The sequence below is a fragment of the Equus przewalskii genome, chromosome 30, assembly GCF_037783145.1.
Source record: "Equus przewalskii isolate Varuska chromosome 30, EquPr2, whole genome shotgun sequence".
Taxonomy (NCBI): Eukaryota; Metazoa; Chordata; class Mammalia; order Perissodactyla; family Equidae; genus Equus; species Equus przewalskii.
The window spans coordinates 5,792,048-5,806,879 of record NC_091860.1 but is presented as its reverse complement, the minus strand read 5'-3'; the positions used below and the strand labels follow the sequence as shown (position 1 = coordinate 5,806,879).

Here is a 14,832-nt window from a genome sequence, read left to right as displayed (position 1 = left end):
ATGCCTGGGCCTAGCTTCGGGCAAACAGAGCTGGCTACATACACGGTGCTTTCATCCAAAGGCTGAAATTTTAGTAGGATGACTGTTTAACTCTCCTGTTCTAAGAAAACGATTTTGCAGCCAGGATGGCCAGAAACGTCAAATGGCAACTTTTCTGATTCGAGGTAATTTCACAGGAACTTAAGAGGCAATCATTTACTCTTGAGTTTCAAAGAGAACCTGGACTTGAAAGGCACAGTTGCATCTAAAATTGATCAGCGAGCGACAACCCACTGAAGTTACCTGGGAGGGAGGGAAAGCAGCTGAGACACCTAGACATCTGGACTGAACTATCCAGTTCACTTTCCAGCTTGTAAATTTTCTGGCCCAAAAGACTATTTGAAAATAACCTTTAACCGAAAAAGTAGATTGTTTTATTAGCTGAAGTACTAAAACATTTTTGATTACTTTGATATGAAACACTATAGCTTTAAGACTTACCAATAGCTAATCTTCAAGGCAATGTGCATTTAAGAAAATAAAATTTTAAAAAAACTAAGTCCTGAAAACATGGATTTTAAATTTTGGTAGATGAGAGAACGCTATTAAATATACTGCTCTACAGAACATTCAAATAAGGCAGAGACTTTGATAAATATCAATAATACACTATGGTTGAGATGGAAATGGTTTTGTCACCTAGAAATTTATCACATTTGTTGATCTACTTAAACAGAAAACATATGAACAGAAAACACACACACACACTCAAACACGTGTTTTTACTGAAAAGTGTATTTTAGGAACAGCCTATAATCTTTTATATTTCAATTTCCAAATTTTGATCTTTTTACATATTTATTCTGAAATAAAGTCTAAGACATTAACAGTACACAGAATTTTAAAATAAGCTGCATATGGTTAGAAAAATATGCATCAAGGGCATAGATATATGTCATAAGAAAACAAACTATGTACAAACATCCCTTCTGCTCATTAGTGCTGATCCTAACTTGTTTGGTTTCTGTAATTAAGCACCACCATAAAACTCAAAGCTTCGAGAGAAAGGTGATAGCAAAACTCTCTTTAACCTCGCTCTCGCCCAGCGTTTCATTTCTCAGTTTTCGGGGACAGCTCCACCTCTCCCTGGCTGGAGAGCGCGTTTAAAATCGTCCAGAGTTTGGGAGGGTCCTGACAGCTGTGCTGCTGTTCCCAGTGCAGGAGGAGCTCCTCTTTCCTTCCCAGAGTCTGTGCACAAAGGACACAGTGGAAGCCCCGCTGGGACTGAAGGAGACCGGGGCGGGGGCTGGGACACCCAGGGCCCCGGGGCTCTTCCCCTGGCTCCCTCGGAACCGGCTGGCCTCCTTCACTTTTCATGAGCACGCCCACGTCATTCTGACGATGAACGCAGAGCTGCTTTTTCAATTTAGGAAACGCACGTACATCCTCGTCGGAGGGACAGTGTGCAGCGGGCTTTCTTCTTTCGGGACGATGTTTCCAGTAAGGAGCAGCCTGTTTAACCAGTTCTTCCTGAGCTCCCTTGTTTCCTGGTATGATCTCCTCTTGTAGCCTGCCCTGAATTTCCTCTCCATGAACATAAAGTAAATGGAACTTTATTTCAGCGAAAGACTGAGCTGTGATTTGACAGCGGCCACATTTGATTTGTAATTTGACTTCGTCAGCCTGGTTCAGAAGGAGGTCTTCTTCCAGGTGAGACTTGTTTTCCCTGAAAAAGGGGAAAGAGTCCAGATAAGATTTTGTAGAAAAACACAACTGGAACTTTTCCTTCCAGCTCTTAGGCTTCAGGGACCTAGAATCCCCACAGTGATGGGAAGGACAAAGGACGGAGTAAACGGAGCACGGACAAGACAGGCCATGGTGAACACCAGCTGTCACTCCTGTGTGGGGCCACACATTTCTCAAGCTAGCAGGGTCCTTTTAGTAAAAGACTGTTTCCCTTTCTGCATCTCCCCAGAGGAGCTAACTGTCCTTTGGTTACTGTGGGAACAGGTGCAATCAACATGGGAGTCAGGCAGCACCAACTGAAGCGCTACAGGAGCACACTTGGTCCGGTTGAAGGTAACTGTCCCACGCCACCATTGCCCACCCTACCCTTGAGCACTGAATGCAGTTTGGACATCTTACCTAAAATAAAAAGGCACTACAGGAAAACAATTAGGAAGTGAGGTTTCTTTAGAAAAACGGAGAAACTATAGAAAAGCCAGGAAGAAACAGGACAGGCAACCCTTATTTATTTATTTTTTGTGAGGAATATTGTCACTGAGCTAACATCTGTGCCACTCTTCCTCTATTTTATGAGGGACGCTGCCACAGCGTGGACTGACGAGACGTGCTAGGTCTGTGCCTGGGATTCGAACCTGCGAACCTGGGGCCAACGAAGTGGAGCACACAAACTTAAGCACTACGCCACCAGACTGGCCCCAGAGCACTCCTTATTTTAATGATTAAGAGTAAGCCAAAATTGAATAGAAAGTATTTAGAACAATTTAGGACAATTAAGAATGACAAGGGACAGAGAATCCAAAGTGCTGGAAAATGCTTAATTTTCATGGTGCTGATGAGAATCCATTTCAGTGAAGCTCCCTCTGTCACCTGCTGCAAAGGACAGACTGAGGGCATTTCCCTGGTTTGCTTATTGCTCTAAGACCGCCTGCCAGGCTTTCAGAGTGCTTAGCTTGTTTATTTATTATGCTAGGAAGCAGTATCTGCACAAGGGAATGACACAGGAAAAAGTGAACCTGGCCTGAGAGGAAAAACAGGGCCAATGTAGAGGGTCAGGTCTGGGCACCTTAGGGTCTGGTCAATGCAGCAGACCAATGCTGCGTCCCCACCATGTGTCACGCCATGTTCCAGGGCAAACGATGCTGTTTAGACATAAATTCCGTGGACGTGCTTATGGGGAAAATTACTTGTAAAGAGTACCAGGAACTATACACAATATTTACTATTTCATACTTCCAATCCAAAAACAATCTCTCACCCAACTGTCCCCAGCATACCTCAAACTGGCTTGCAGGGGTTAGAGTAATTAAGATCATGACTGATCAGAACCGAGGTCATTCTTCACAGAACTAGGGGCAGGAGGAGCTACCTTATGACATCCTAACCTGAGGGATGCTTCCGCAAACCCCCCTTGCTGAATGCGAACCTCACCTGTCCCCAAATGCAAACAGCCTTCCTCCCAGGCTGCCACCCCGCCGGCACTCACCTCTCCACCGACCCTTCCAGCGCCCGTACGTTCACATCTTTGCTCTTTGCCATGTCCCCTGGCAGCAGGTCGCTGGGGGAGGGTTCGGTGCTGATGACAACCCTATGCACTTCTTTTAGATGGCCAAAATAGACTCTGACGTGACCAAACACTTTTGCACAAAACTCACAGCACACGAGCTTCTTCAGACGGTTCTCCCCGTGATGGAGTTTCATGTGTGTGCTCAGGCTGCCAGAGCGTACGTACGCCTTGCGACAGATCCGACAACTGTACGGCCGTCTGTTCGTGTGTGTATTCATGTGCTCTCGAAGGTGCTGTTTGAACTGGAAGTGGTGGTTACAGACGTGACATCTGTGCCAAGGCTTCTTAATGCCAGAGAATCCATTTCTGAATGCAGAGCTGGGCTTGGCGGAAGGGCTGTCATCCTGCTTACAGCCGAGATATTGAGGAGTGAGTGAATGGCTGAACAGAACGTCCTGTGCTATCCTGCCGAGCGTGTGGGACTGCACTGGGGCTGCAGGAGAAGCCAGGGGGGCCAAGGCTGGCATGACGAGGACAGGTTTAGGCATAATGCTACGGTATTTCTTCATAGCCCCAGGTTTTTGATCTCTGGATTCCTGGGGATCAGTTTTTACTCTTTCTTTACCATCTTTACACTTATTAATGACACATTTCCTCCTTTTTCCCTGAAGCGCCAAAATTTCATCCGGTACCTTCCGTTTTCTTCCTCTTCTCTTTGCTGCCCCACCACTGAGTTTTGGTTTGTGGCTGAGATCTAGCTTGGTGGCCGGACAAAAGGCACTTTCACAGGGACTCTGCTTCGACACCTGTGGGGCAGGGATCTTGTTGGCGATTTTGGGGACTGCATTCAAGCCTTCTGTGATGGAGGCTGTCTTATCACAGTCTGCCCTGAGCCCAGGTAAAGAAAACTCTGTGATGTTAGCATCCGATTCACTTCTGTAAGCCTCCGTGCTTTTTATTCTTGAGTAGGGGAAGATGGGCAGTTTCCCTTTGGGGACTGAGGAGATCAGCTGAACTGCATTGCCCAAAACGGCTGGTGCTGAATTGGTCACGGCTTTTGCAAGGTCCACTTGCTCATTCTGGTTTTCACTGGCCACAGCAGAAGGCTTACTGGGTATTTTCTTGCTTGTGAAGTTTGCCTTCCCTGAAATCTGCATGAGGCCCTGCTTGGCAGAGGGCTCCTCTGGTGTGGATGATGTTGGGGTGGCAGCAGGGTTTGGATCTCCGTGGTCGTTGGTCACTGGAGGGCGAGAGTCTCCGTGGCCACCTCCATTGGTCAGTGCAGCCGTGGTGATGCTGGCGGGGGCGTGGTCTAGAGCCAGCACGGGCTCGGATGGACTGGGTGTGTGTGGGGGTTCTGGACGGTCAGGTGGGCAAGGGGACGTTTGGGTCTGGGCAGGAGGTTTGATACAACCACTCTCAGAGGTGCTCAGAATGGGTTTCTTTCTTGATCCTTTGTTATTTCTCGGGGGTTGGTATCGAGGAATAGGCAGTTTAAGGTTTTCAGGCAGGGGCAGTCTGGGTTTCTGGACTGGCTGAGCTGAGGCAACATGCGGCAAAGCAACAAGAGAAAATGTCCCCTCCTGGCCAGAAACCTGCATCAGAGCATAATTCTGGGTGGGCATCCCCAGGGGCTTGGAGTTGATGGAAGGTCCTGGATTCACCTGATCAGAGAGTGATGGCGAATGGCATGATAACACTCTGGGTGTTAGCACTTTGGGCACAATTTTTGGTGCAATGGTCCTAAACTGACTCTTATTCTGCAAACCCTTACCACTCTGAATTGTTCCAGAAGGAATGTTTGATTCACCTGCAATGACAACACAATATAAAAAGTCACTGCAGTGTAACTGTCCTGTTGCTGAGAGCAGAAAGAAGCATCTTATCATTCACTCTGCCTACGAGGCACTCCGAGACTCAGCCCTCCCCCACCGGGCAAACGCCTGAGTTCCTCAAGATCTAGCCTGAAGGTCAGCCCCTGCCCCCTTCCAGGGACTGACTATTGCATAACATTGACCACGTGCCAGAATAATTTATCTGTTTGCGTATCTCTACTACTAAACACAGAGCTTCTGGAGAGCTGGGACTGTCTCTCCCTGCCTTGTATTCTGCAAGTCCATCCTCTCCATCTACCTAATGCCCACTCATCTTGACAGGCCAGTGCCACCCCACCTCCTTTCCTGATCTCCTGAGCTGCAAAGTCTCTCCTCTGGTCACCTCCTCTGGTATGTTCTACTGTGTATTTTATTTATTTTGCATAGATGTCTTGTTTTCCCTATTCAACTTAAGCTTTGTGAGTGTGAAGTCTATATGTAATTCATCATGATATTTTCCACTGTATCTTCAGTGTGAAACAAATGTTTCTTGTATCAAACTTGTTTTTCACTCCATTTCGGGCTACACCATCTGACCCACTGGCAGTGCGATGTGTTTTACACAGTGGATGAATTCCAGACTGAATGCTAGCTTGGTTGCTGTTTCCCATGTGACTTGTGAATTTCTCCTCACACCTTTCAAACTGTTTATGTGCGTTTTTGCAATTAAGTCACCAGGATTAAAAAAGCTGAGGTGACACCTTAAAAAAATGTTGCAGAAAAACAAAAAGATACAATGTGATAAGTACAGATACAGAGACAACAAATAAAAAAAATACATGAATCACACAAAAAGCACCTTCTATGAGGCTAACAGGCACAATTTAAACTGACAGAATAACACTTCATACACCCCAGATTTATTAGGCTGAATACAGACCAGTTACAAGGACTCTAAGAGAAGCATTAAGGACACATTTCATGCATTGCTTCTAAGGACAGAATCACCTATTTTATTCCGAGGCCTCCGGGTCAGAAGGCCTGGCTGCAGGAAAGTTTCCCATCTCTAAGTACCTCCTATTCGGCAAACTTCAGTTCCACGCCTGCTCACCAGGTACCTGCGCTGTTCTAGGGACTGGCTGTTGCAGGCTCACAATCCCCTTTCTGAAACCTTAAGGCCAGACACATTTTGGAATTTACACTTTCACATTTGAGAAGAGCAATAATAAGCGGCATACACCAAATGTTACGTGACACCCAGCAGAGTCTGCAGAGCACCCGTGACTAGGCCTGTTACACTTCTGCAGCAGCATATATGGCATCCACAACAAGCAGGACAAAGGAAGACTTCCAAAGTCTTACTCCAGTTTAGGTTTTGCCTCTGAATGAGTTTTCATAGCCAACTTTTGATAAAATTTTCTGTTTTCAGAGCTTTTTAGATTTTGGAGTTAAAGGTAGGGGACTGAAGAACTATTTGCTTAGGGGATACCAAGGACACAAAGATGAACAGACATGATTTCTGCCTCAGGTAGCTGACAAGCTGGTGAAACTGACAATTCACAAGATATTTTTAACCAACCGCAAATTTTCTATCTACAGTTAGCAAACTAACATTTTAGCAGAAAGCTGATTCTTTCAGCAAAAATGACATTTTGCAAATATACAAATAAGTAGCATAGTAAGAATAAGGTTGAAATGTTTACTGACCAACTTATTTTAGAAAGCAACCATTGGTGGAAAAAAGATTGTTAAACACATTTCACATGGTAGCTTGCATTAGAGTAGGAAGAAAAAAGTCGAGTGCTATGATCTGGGAAAATCAGATGAGGATAACTATGTCATCTGTTATCTTCCTTTTCACTTTGCTATCGCGAAGTGCAAGGGTAAACTGACTGCTCAGCCACCTTGCGACAGTCGCCCACATGGGGCAACTACATTCGTTTCTTCTTCCTACATAATTTATTTTTTAGTTCTATTTTCACAGCCTTTAAATTGTCTATCATTTTAAGCCTCATCCTCTCTTCTTTTTGGAATAATACCGGAGTAAGTTGCGAATAAATATATTAAATCAGGATTGAGAGAGTTGCAGAAAGCTTAAAATTATGGATAGCTTTTGGTTACCTAGAGACAAGGCTTCTTAAATAATTATACTAACAAGAACAATGGTCTTTGTGTCTACACAACAGATTGGGTGTGAGGAAGGAAGAGAAGAGACAACAGTGCGTCATTTATCTCTAGTTCACACTCCTACTAATTGATTGAGCACAAAATATTTACCACAAGAAGAGCTAGAAGAAAGACTATTTTGTCCTTAATCAGTCATAAATCCTCTTGAAATAATATGTGACAACAAGACATCACAGCACAAGACGTATCACCTCACTGGTCTGCTCGGACTGTCCAGTTGCTGTTCATCTCACAGCCAAAGCCAGAGGCCCTGCCATGGCCTAAAAGGCCTCAGGACCGCCCCTGGGAACCTCTCTGCCTTGTTTCTTCACCCGCTCCCCTCCAGCCTCGGTGGCTCTCTCCTGTTCCTTAACTGTGCCACTCGCCCACTCCTGAGTCTCTGCACTTGCTGCTTTCACTGCCCGACGCTCCTCCTCCGGATTTATCTCGAGTACTTGCTGCAGCATTTTCTTCACGTTTTGCTCAAATGGCCTCTTTCCAGGGAGCTCTTCTCTGACCGCCTTATTAAACTGTACGCCTGTTCTGAACGCCTGGGCCCTCTGTCCCATTTGAATTTTCTGTAGCACACTTGCTCCATCCTACAGCTTACATGATGGTCTGCTGTCTTCCCTCACTGGAGCGAAATCCTTCAAGGCAGGGAGTTTGTGTCGTCAGTACCTAGAACGGTGTTGGGCATGTGGTAGTGATGTGGATTAAGGCTGCCCCAGGTAGAGAAGCCCAAGGTGACCTGGCCTACATGCCGATCTATATGACCCAGTGGATTTTTATGGTATGAATTAGGGCTGCCCCAGGGAGAGAAGTCCAGGGCATCCTCACCTACATGCCAATCTATATGACCAGATTCGTATCTAAAGTTATACGACCGCACAATAACCAGACCCCATCTGCACTGAAATCATTTAACGACTTTTTACATCATCTTTTCTTTTTCCAGTAAAAATAAGTCACGTACCCATGGCTTATAAATTTAGCCCTAACACTCAACTCAGGGCAGCAGCTCTTTACTGCCCATGGGTCCTGTCCCCATGCTATTGTATACTATTCTCTAAATAAAAGAGCACTACTGCCAGACCTTGAGAGTCCAAGAAATCTTTCTTTTGACTCTTTAGCTCGCCGACCCCACATCATTTCGAATTCAATAATTATTTGTTGAATTTGTAAGTGGTAATAAAGTGATTAATGGCTGAAATAAGGCATTTACAGATTGCACTTAGAAAATTCTAAAAAATGAAAAAGAAAAAAGTACACAGTTTAAAAGCAAACTCAAACACTTCCATATTTTGAAAATTGAAAAAGAAATAGCAGATATATCTCTGGGACATTATTTTTTTTCAGGTATTTTGCCCACTGCCAGAATAAGGGAATGGGTTGGCACTATGATAAAACCCTTCAAGATAAAGGGGATAGGTGAGGCCAACTGACTGACCATCTGAGGAAAGAATAAGAGAGAACAGTAAATCATGCTGTTGGGGGACAAACTAAAATAGTCAAAGAGATCAGGAAGCTCTGAAGAAGAAAGTGCTTTAAAGAAATCAGACTTACAGAGCAGAGAAAAGAGAGCAATTAGAGTGAAGAGGAGACGGACAGCCACAAAGGGAAAACTGGACCTCGCAGGCAGAGAACGGTCACGTCAACATGAAGAAGAGCAGAAATAACAAAGAACAGAAGATGCAGCTGAAGCAACAACCCGTGGTCAAGGTCACCTCACAGTCTCTAAAGACTTCAGTTGGGAAGGGGCTTCCTATTTTTTTATGACCGAGTGTAAGAAAACAACCCTGACAGTTAAGGTTTCCAGAAATGAGACTAAATATACTTTATAGAGCCATTCCAAAAGGGAATGGGCTAATTATGATGCATTTAAAGGTAACGTGCTTCGATTGATCTTCAAAAGTTTCTATGTTACAGTGGAAATAAAATCACACAGGAAGAGCAAAGATGTTCAAAGGAAAAGGAGGCTGACGGTGGTCTGGCACCAAGGGAATCTCGTTGGGGTGACTAGCTTCCCCAGCAGGGGAGAGCACTGCTCAGTGAGCAGCCTGGGCAACCTGAAACCACGGACTCCCAGACCACAGGTGTGGAGGCTGCCACACCACTCCTTCTCCTCAAGTTCCCTGCCATTTAAAGAAGGGTATACTGGGGTAGAAGAGCTTATCAGTTGGCTTCATGACCAATAATCAAGAGCTAATCACAAGAAATCTGTGGGGTGAAAAGATAAGGCCTTTGAGGGTAAATTCAATGTACTCAGGCTAGCTTGGATCTACTGGGAAGTACAGACAAGGGTGACAGTCTCCATGAGGGTGGTATTGAGTCCCATTTCCCAGACAGAAGGGGGAGCTCTCATGCAGTACCACTGGAGGTCGATTACAGGAAAGACAGTCAATTATAGACCCAACAAAAAGAAGTCATCAACAGGAAGAATCATCAATTACAGACCCCAACAGGAAGAAATGTGCATTACATCCCAAATAGAAATGACGACCCCTGCAACTCAGCCAATGAGAAACCATTACCACCCTGAATTCTTGCTTTTCTCCAATGGATTTTCATTCAAAACAACCGTTCCCAATTTCCTCCTTTTTCCCTATAAAATAATGTTCTTCTCCTTTGATTGCTGGACTTGCCTATGGCAAGCATGCAGGTCCTGAATTGCAATTCTTTGGTTTTTCCCAAATAAACTCATTTTGCAGTTAAAATAATTGGCTGCTTTGGGTTCATTTTTAACAGAATGAAGTGATGGGGAATGATATTGATGTATTACAAGAAATGCAAGGTGGGAGAAAGAGGCAAGGCCACAAACACAGAAGAATAAAGTACCCCTAGGAATTATTTAAATGTCCAGCAACAGGGTACTAATAAAATAATCATCCAACCATCACATAATATCATGTAGCAGTAGAAAAGAAGAATGAGTTGGACTGATATGAAACACTCTCCAAGATGCGACACTTATAGTATGCTATCACTTGCATTTAACAAAAACACTGAGATATACACACAAATATATTCCTATGTATGCACAGAATATCTCTTAAAGGAAACAAAAGAAACTAGTATTAGTGGTGACCTTCAGGGTGAGGGCACTGAGGAGCACTAAAAGGTCAGGATGGGAAAAATCCTTACTTTCCACTCTCTGTGCCTGGCACACAGGATGTGTTTATAAATATTTGTTGAATGAATAAAAGGAAAACAAAAGTTTCCATTTTGAATCGATTTTAAAAAGGGGTTTCTTTTGGGATATCTGTGACGGGTAAGTGTGTCTGCATAAATGACTGTATCTAGATTACACACTGAGAGTGGCTCACGTTTTCTATTTTCTTTGCCTACTTAATGACAAGAATTGCTAATAATAAGGGAAGCAATCTAATAATCTGACAGGCAGTACATATCTAGCCCCCAAAGTTAAGCACTGAGAAGTATGAGAGCTCATTACCTCCTAAGGACAATTGAGTCCTGAGAATTATTCGTCCAAACATTTGGCTCTTTAGGATAAAACAAGGCAATTTGCAATAAAGGTCACTTATGTTAGAATAACTACAGGGTTTTTTTTTTTTTTCTTTTTAAAATATTTTGAACAATAGGAGTCTTTAGAGAAGCTGAAAATGCCATTAAATTTTTAAAACGCTAAGATGGTAGGACTGTAGGAAGTCTTTCTTGGCAGTGTGGCTACAACAGCGGTTTACTCCACTACACATTTACAAGGCCTTTCAGACAGTGTGATCTAAACCCTCACCTGTCACCTACTAAATTACGGATCTCATAGAACTGTGCACTAAATAGGAAGGAGAGATTTCCACTGACATTCATAATTTCTGGAAATCCTGCAAAATCACCCATAACACAGTTAAAGAGACGGAAAGGACTCTCAGGCACTAAACGTGGATTTTTATTAACTGAAAACATAAAGGGCTCACTCTGTAAAATTAATTTTGCACAATTATACAATGCGAATACTTAGGATTTTAAATGTGGGCTGTTTTTAATATGTTAAGCATATTTAAAAAACTATTTTGAAAAGTGACATTTACAGTTGGTGAGAAATTGATCTAACTGTGGATTAAAGGGAAACAAGGAGGATAGAGTCCATATTATGGTCTAGAATCCACACTGGGTCTTTTCATTGAACTCTCACACAAACTCTGCAAATAAATATTATTGTTCTCCTTTCACAGATTAAGAAAAATGAGGCTTAAGGAAGTTAAGCTAAAGTCGACCCAACCTGGATCTGTCCCATTACAATTCGAAGCAATAACCTTCTCTTTCACACTTCCCTCAAAAGGAGGAAAATTATAATATAAAGTTGCCCTAATTAATTCAAAGTATAATATTATTTCTGAATTTTAAGGAGAAAAAACAGAAAATTTGCAATAGAAATGGCTTGTCATATCCTAAAACTTTGATTACCATTAACTGATTCTTTCTGAAAGCCTGCTTATTAGACAGAACTCATGAAAAATTAATAGTCATTCTAAGATGAAAGCAGATTTTTAGAGTTGAATTTGCCATTTACTATCCATAGGATTCTGATAAATCTAATAAGCTTGCCAGATATTTGTTTAGAGAAAGTGCAATGTGGGTCCCCCTCCTCCATCACCACCAAAACACGTGATCTGATGGATATGGTTGCAGGGCAGAGGCCGCAGAAGGAAGAATGAGGGCTCAAGAGTACTAAGTGCCTACACCTATGCCAGCTTGATCAAACCGTTTCACAACACAGCTGGCATGGACAATATTAAGAGACAAGTACATTCGGCAGGCAATTCTCTAGACGGCCACAAACAACTCCCTTCCTGATTTCCACTGGCAGAACCAAGGCCTACTTCGTTGCTTTGAAACAAAGTTATTCCTGGTCGTCCCTTTGTTGGCTTGGGCAGAGTTCCTTTATTCCATCTGTTGGGATTCACAGGCCTACTGCTGAGCACAGAGAAGAGAGCAGGTAGGGCAGGAGACAGACTCCTTGCTCCTGAAACAGGCTTCCTGGATCCAGGCTCAGAACAAAAGTGCTGCCAAGTCTTAGCCACAAAAGAGCCAAAATTTTTAGGTGTTATTTAGGTTTTAATTTTATTAAACTGAAAAACTCTATTTTCAGTTTTATTTGTTGGCATCCCTGTTCTCCCTCCCACTTGGCTTTCAAATAATAAATTCCAGTTTGGGTTCAAACTGTTTCCCAAGATGGTCTCTGGTTAAAACAAATATGATAAACTCTGGAGAAGTCTGAGATAAAAGAAATGCCTCATAACACAAGGGAGCTCAACTTAATCTTGCTGAAAAACCTATAAACACATTTAGCCACTGCCTACCCTCTCCCCAGGGCACTGTCCAGCCTCTGTGGCAACAGAGTCAACAGAATTTATTGAGCGTGGACCGTAGTGAGCGCCCTGTAAAATGTACTGGCAACAAGCACAAGTGTTCTTTTGTTTCTAAGGGCTCAGGATGCCAAATATCATTTCTAGTGCCCATATCTGTAGCACTAAGACCTCCAAGAGTCATTACATCTGGGGCACAAATTTCAGGAAATTTGACACTATATAAAGGAAATAAACACATTCCCAACTGGGTATCTTGTATTGCGAGTCTAGTTTTGCCCATTCTCCTTGGCATACTTGCTCTCCTCTGAGCTAGCTCCCTGCCCTTCCTCCTGTAAAAACACCAGTGATACCCAGGCACCTTCCATTCAGCACGGGCCTCTGAGAGCTGTCTTGCCAAACAGTGAAGTTACCTCCCAGTTTAGCAAGAAAGGGAATTCTTGCTTTCTGAGCACCAGTGTTTCTTTATTTCCTGGCACTTACCAATACTGTTTCTTAAACATTATTCCAATGATAGGGAATATTTTATGTGTCAGACGCTGAGCAAAATATTTTACATGCATTATCTCATTTAATCCTTACAATAACCTGAGTTAGGAATTACTGTTATGTACATTTTACAGATAAAGATTTTGCAGCTGGTAAGTAACAGCGCTGAAACTCAAACCTTGGCCCATGTGACTCCCAGGGCTCTTCCCACCTCTATGTGCTGATGGTAAGCTATTATGTATCATTATGGCCACTGTCACACTCTCCAGTGGAAGGAGCATGGGTTTGGGGTTCAGACAGACGTGGTTTCAACTCCTGGCTCTGTCCTATGGCTTGGGAAAGTCACTCTTTGAGCCTAAATGTTCTCATTTATGAAATGGGCATAAAAGTATCTGGCTACAAAGGTCACTGTCAGGATTAAATGGAAAAAGTACCCCTGAAGGTGCCAGGGTAGTGCCTACCACAAGTTAGTGCTCAGCAGACACTGGTTTTCCACTTTCACTTGGCAAAAAGTATGAGGTTCCTGACATGGAATCATACGGAAATAGTACTGAATCCTTAAACTGGTGTTTCTTTTTTGAGAGGTAAATGAAGGTAAGAGGGAAGAAATGGCTATTGCTTGTGAATAACGCTCCTGATAAAATCATAAAGCATTTTTTCTTTCATGCCTCTCCCCTGCCATCCACTCTGGGAGTTCAACTTTCCCTACATCTGATCCATCCTATTAGGCTCTCTTACTCCCTGTCCCTAATTTTTGCAACTCAGTTGAGAAGGTGCTAATCAGATGAACAATTCTAGTGAATAGGAGTTAACATGTGCCTTTTAAAGAGCTGTTTTATGGGGACACTCTTCTCTCCTTTTCTTTATATTGAGTATTGATGCTAATTGTTGTTGCTCTCAAACCTAGCAGGAAAGAAGGCACCCACCCTCGTAGACAGTTCATGGAGTAGGAGTGAGCCCAGGTCTCAGTGGCCTTGTGAGGAATGGGGCCTAGAGTAGGACTAAGGATGCTGGTCACATCTCTGGAGGACGGTGAGAGCAATGGCTGTGTGATTTCTCAATTCAGAAGAGAAAACATGTGGACTCTCACAGAGGGCAGGGGCAGGACAACCTGAATTTTGAAAGCACTTTCTTGCAGATTTCAGTATTTTGTGGAGGAAATCAGGATAGCTTGAATATAGAAAGAAAAGTTTGGCACCAAAAGAGGTACTGCAGCCCATAAAGCTGAATAAATTAGATATGTAATATATTATAAAGCAAGAAGAAACAAGCATTCTTTATGGAAGAATTTAAAAGCTATTTACCTAAAATATAAATGGCAATAAAAGAAAAAAATAACATAATGTGGTTTGTTAAATCCAAGTAACTAATTATTCTTTTTGAGCCATACAATGTCCCAAATGAAAATAAAACTTAAAAAGCTCTATCATTTAAAATATATTTTCATAATTTTCAATTTCAATGAATTTCCCCTTCATTTTAATGAATTCCCCTTTTATCAGTCCTTATTTCTGGGAGGAATTGTTTTTAATTTCAAGTGCTTCTGATGAAAAAGAGTTGAAAGCTAGATGAAATATTTTTATTTTTAATACATTTAGAAAGATAAAGTTATCTTTTTGTAAAAACAAAATTGTTACATACACAAGATTTTATTCGTTATTATAAAACAATCAATCTTGTATTTTTACCCAAATCTACGAATGACTGAGTAACACAAAAATTTAACCAAGAGCTAATGATCTATGGGGGACACAAAGCAAGACAAAGAGAAACTTTTGAAATACTTTATTAATGCCATCCTCCCATTATT

General features: G+C 42.6%; 1 protein-coding gene across 22 annotated transcripts in view; it reads right to left on the bottom strand.

Moving 5' to 3' along the window:
• Nucleotides 1–756: 756 nt before the first annotated feature.
• The window catches only part of ZNF438 (zinc finger protein 438), a 185,993-nt gene continuing 171,917 nt past the window's right edge, over nucleotides 757–14,832 (bottom strand). For all 22 annotated transcript variants that reach the window (XM_070601763.1, XM_070601758.1, XM_070601761.1 and 19 more), the window contains 2 exons: nucleotides 3,209–5,039; nucleotides 757–1,705 (listed from right to left, as the gene is read on the bottom strand). In XM_070601763.1, the coding sequence (XP_070457864.1) occupies nucleotides 1,090–1,705; nucleotides 3,209–5,039 (2,447 nt within the window). In that variant the 3' untranslated portion in view covers nucleotides 757–1,089. The remainder of the gene's footprint in view (nucleotides 1,706–3,208; nucleotides 5,040–14,832) is intronic.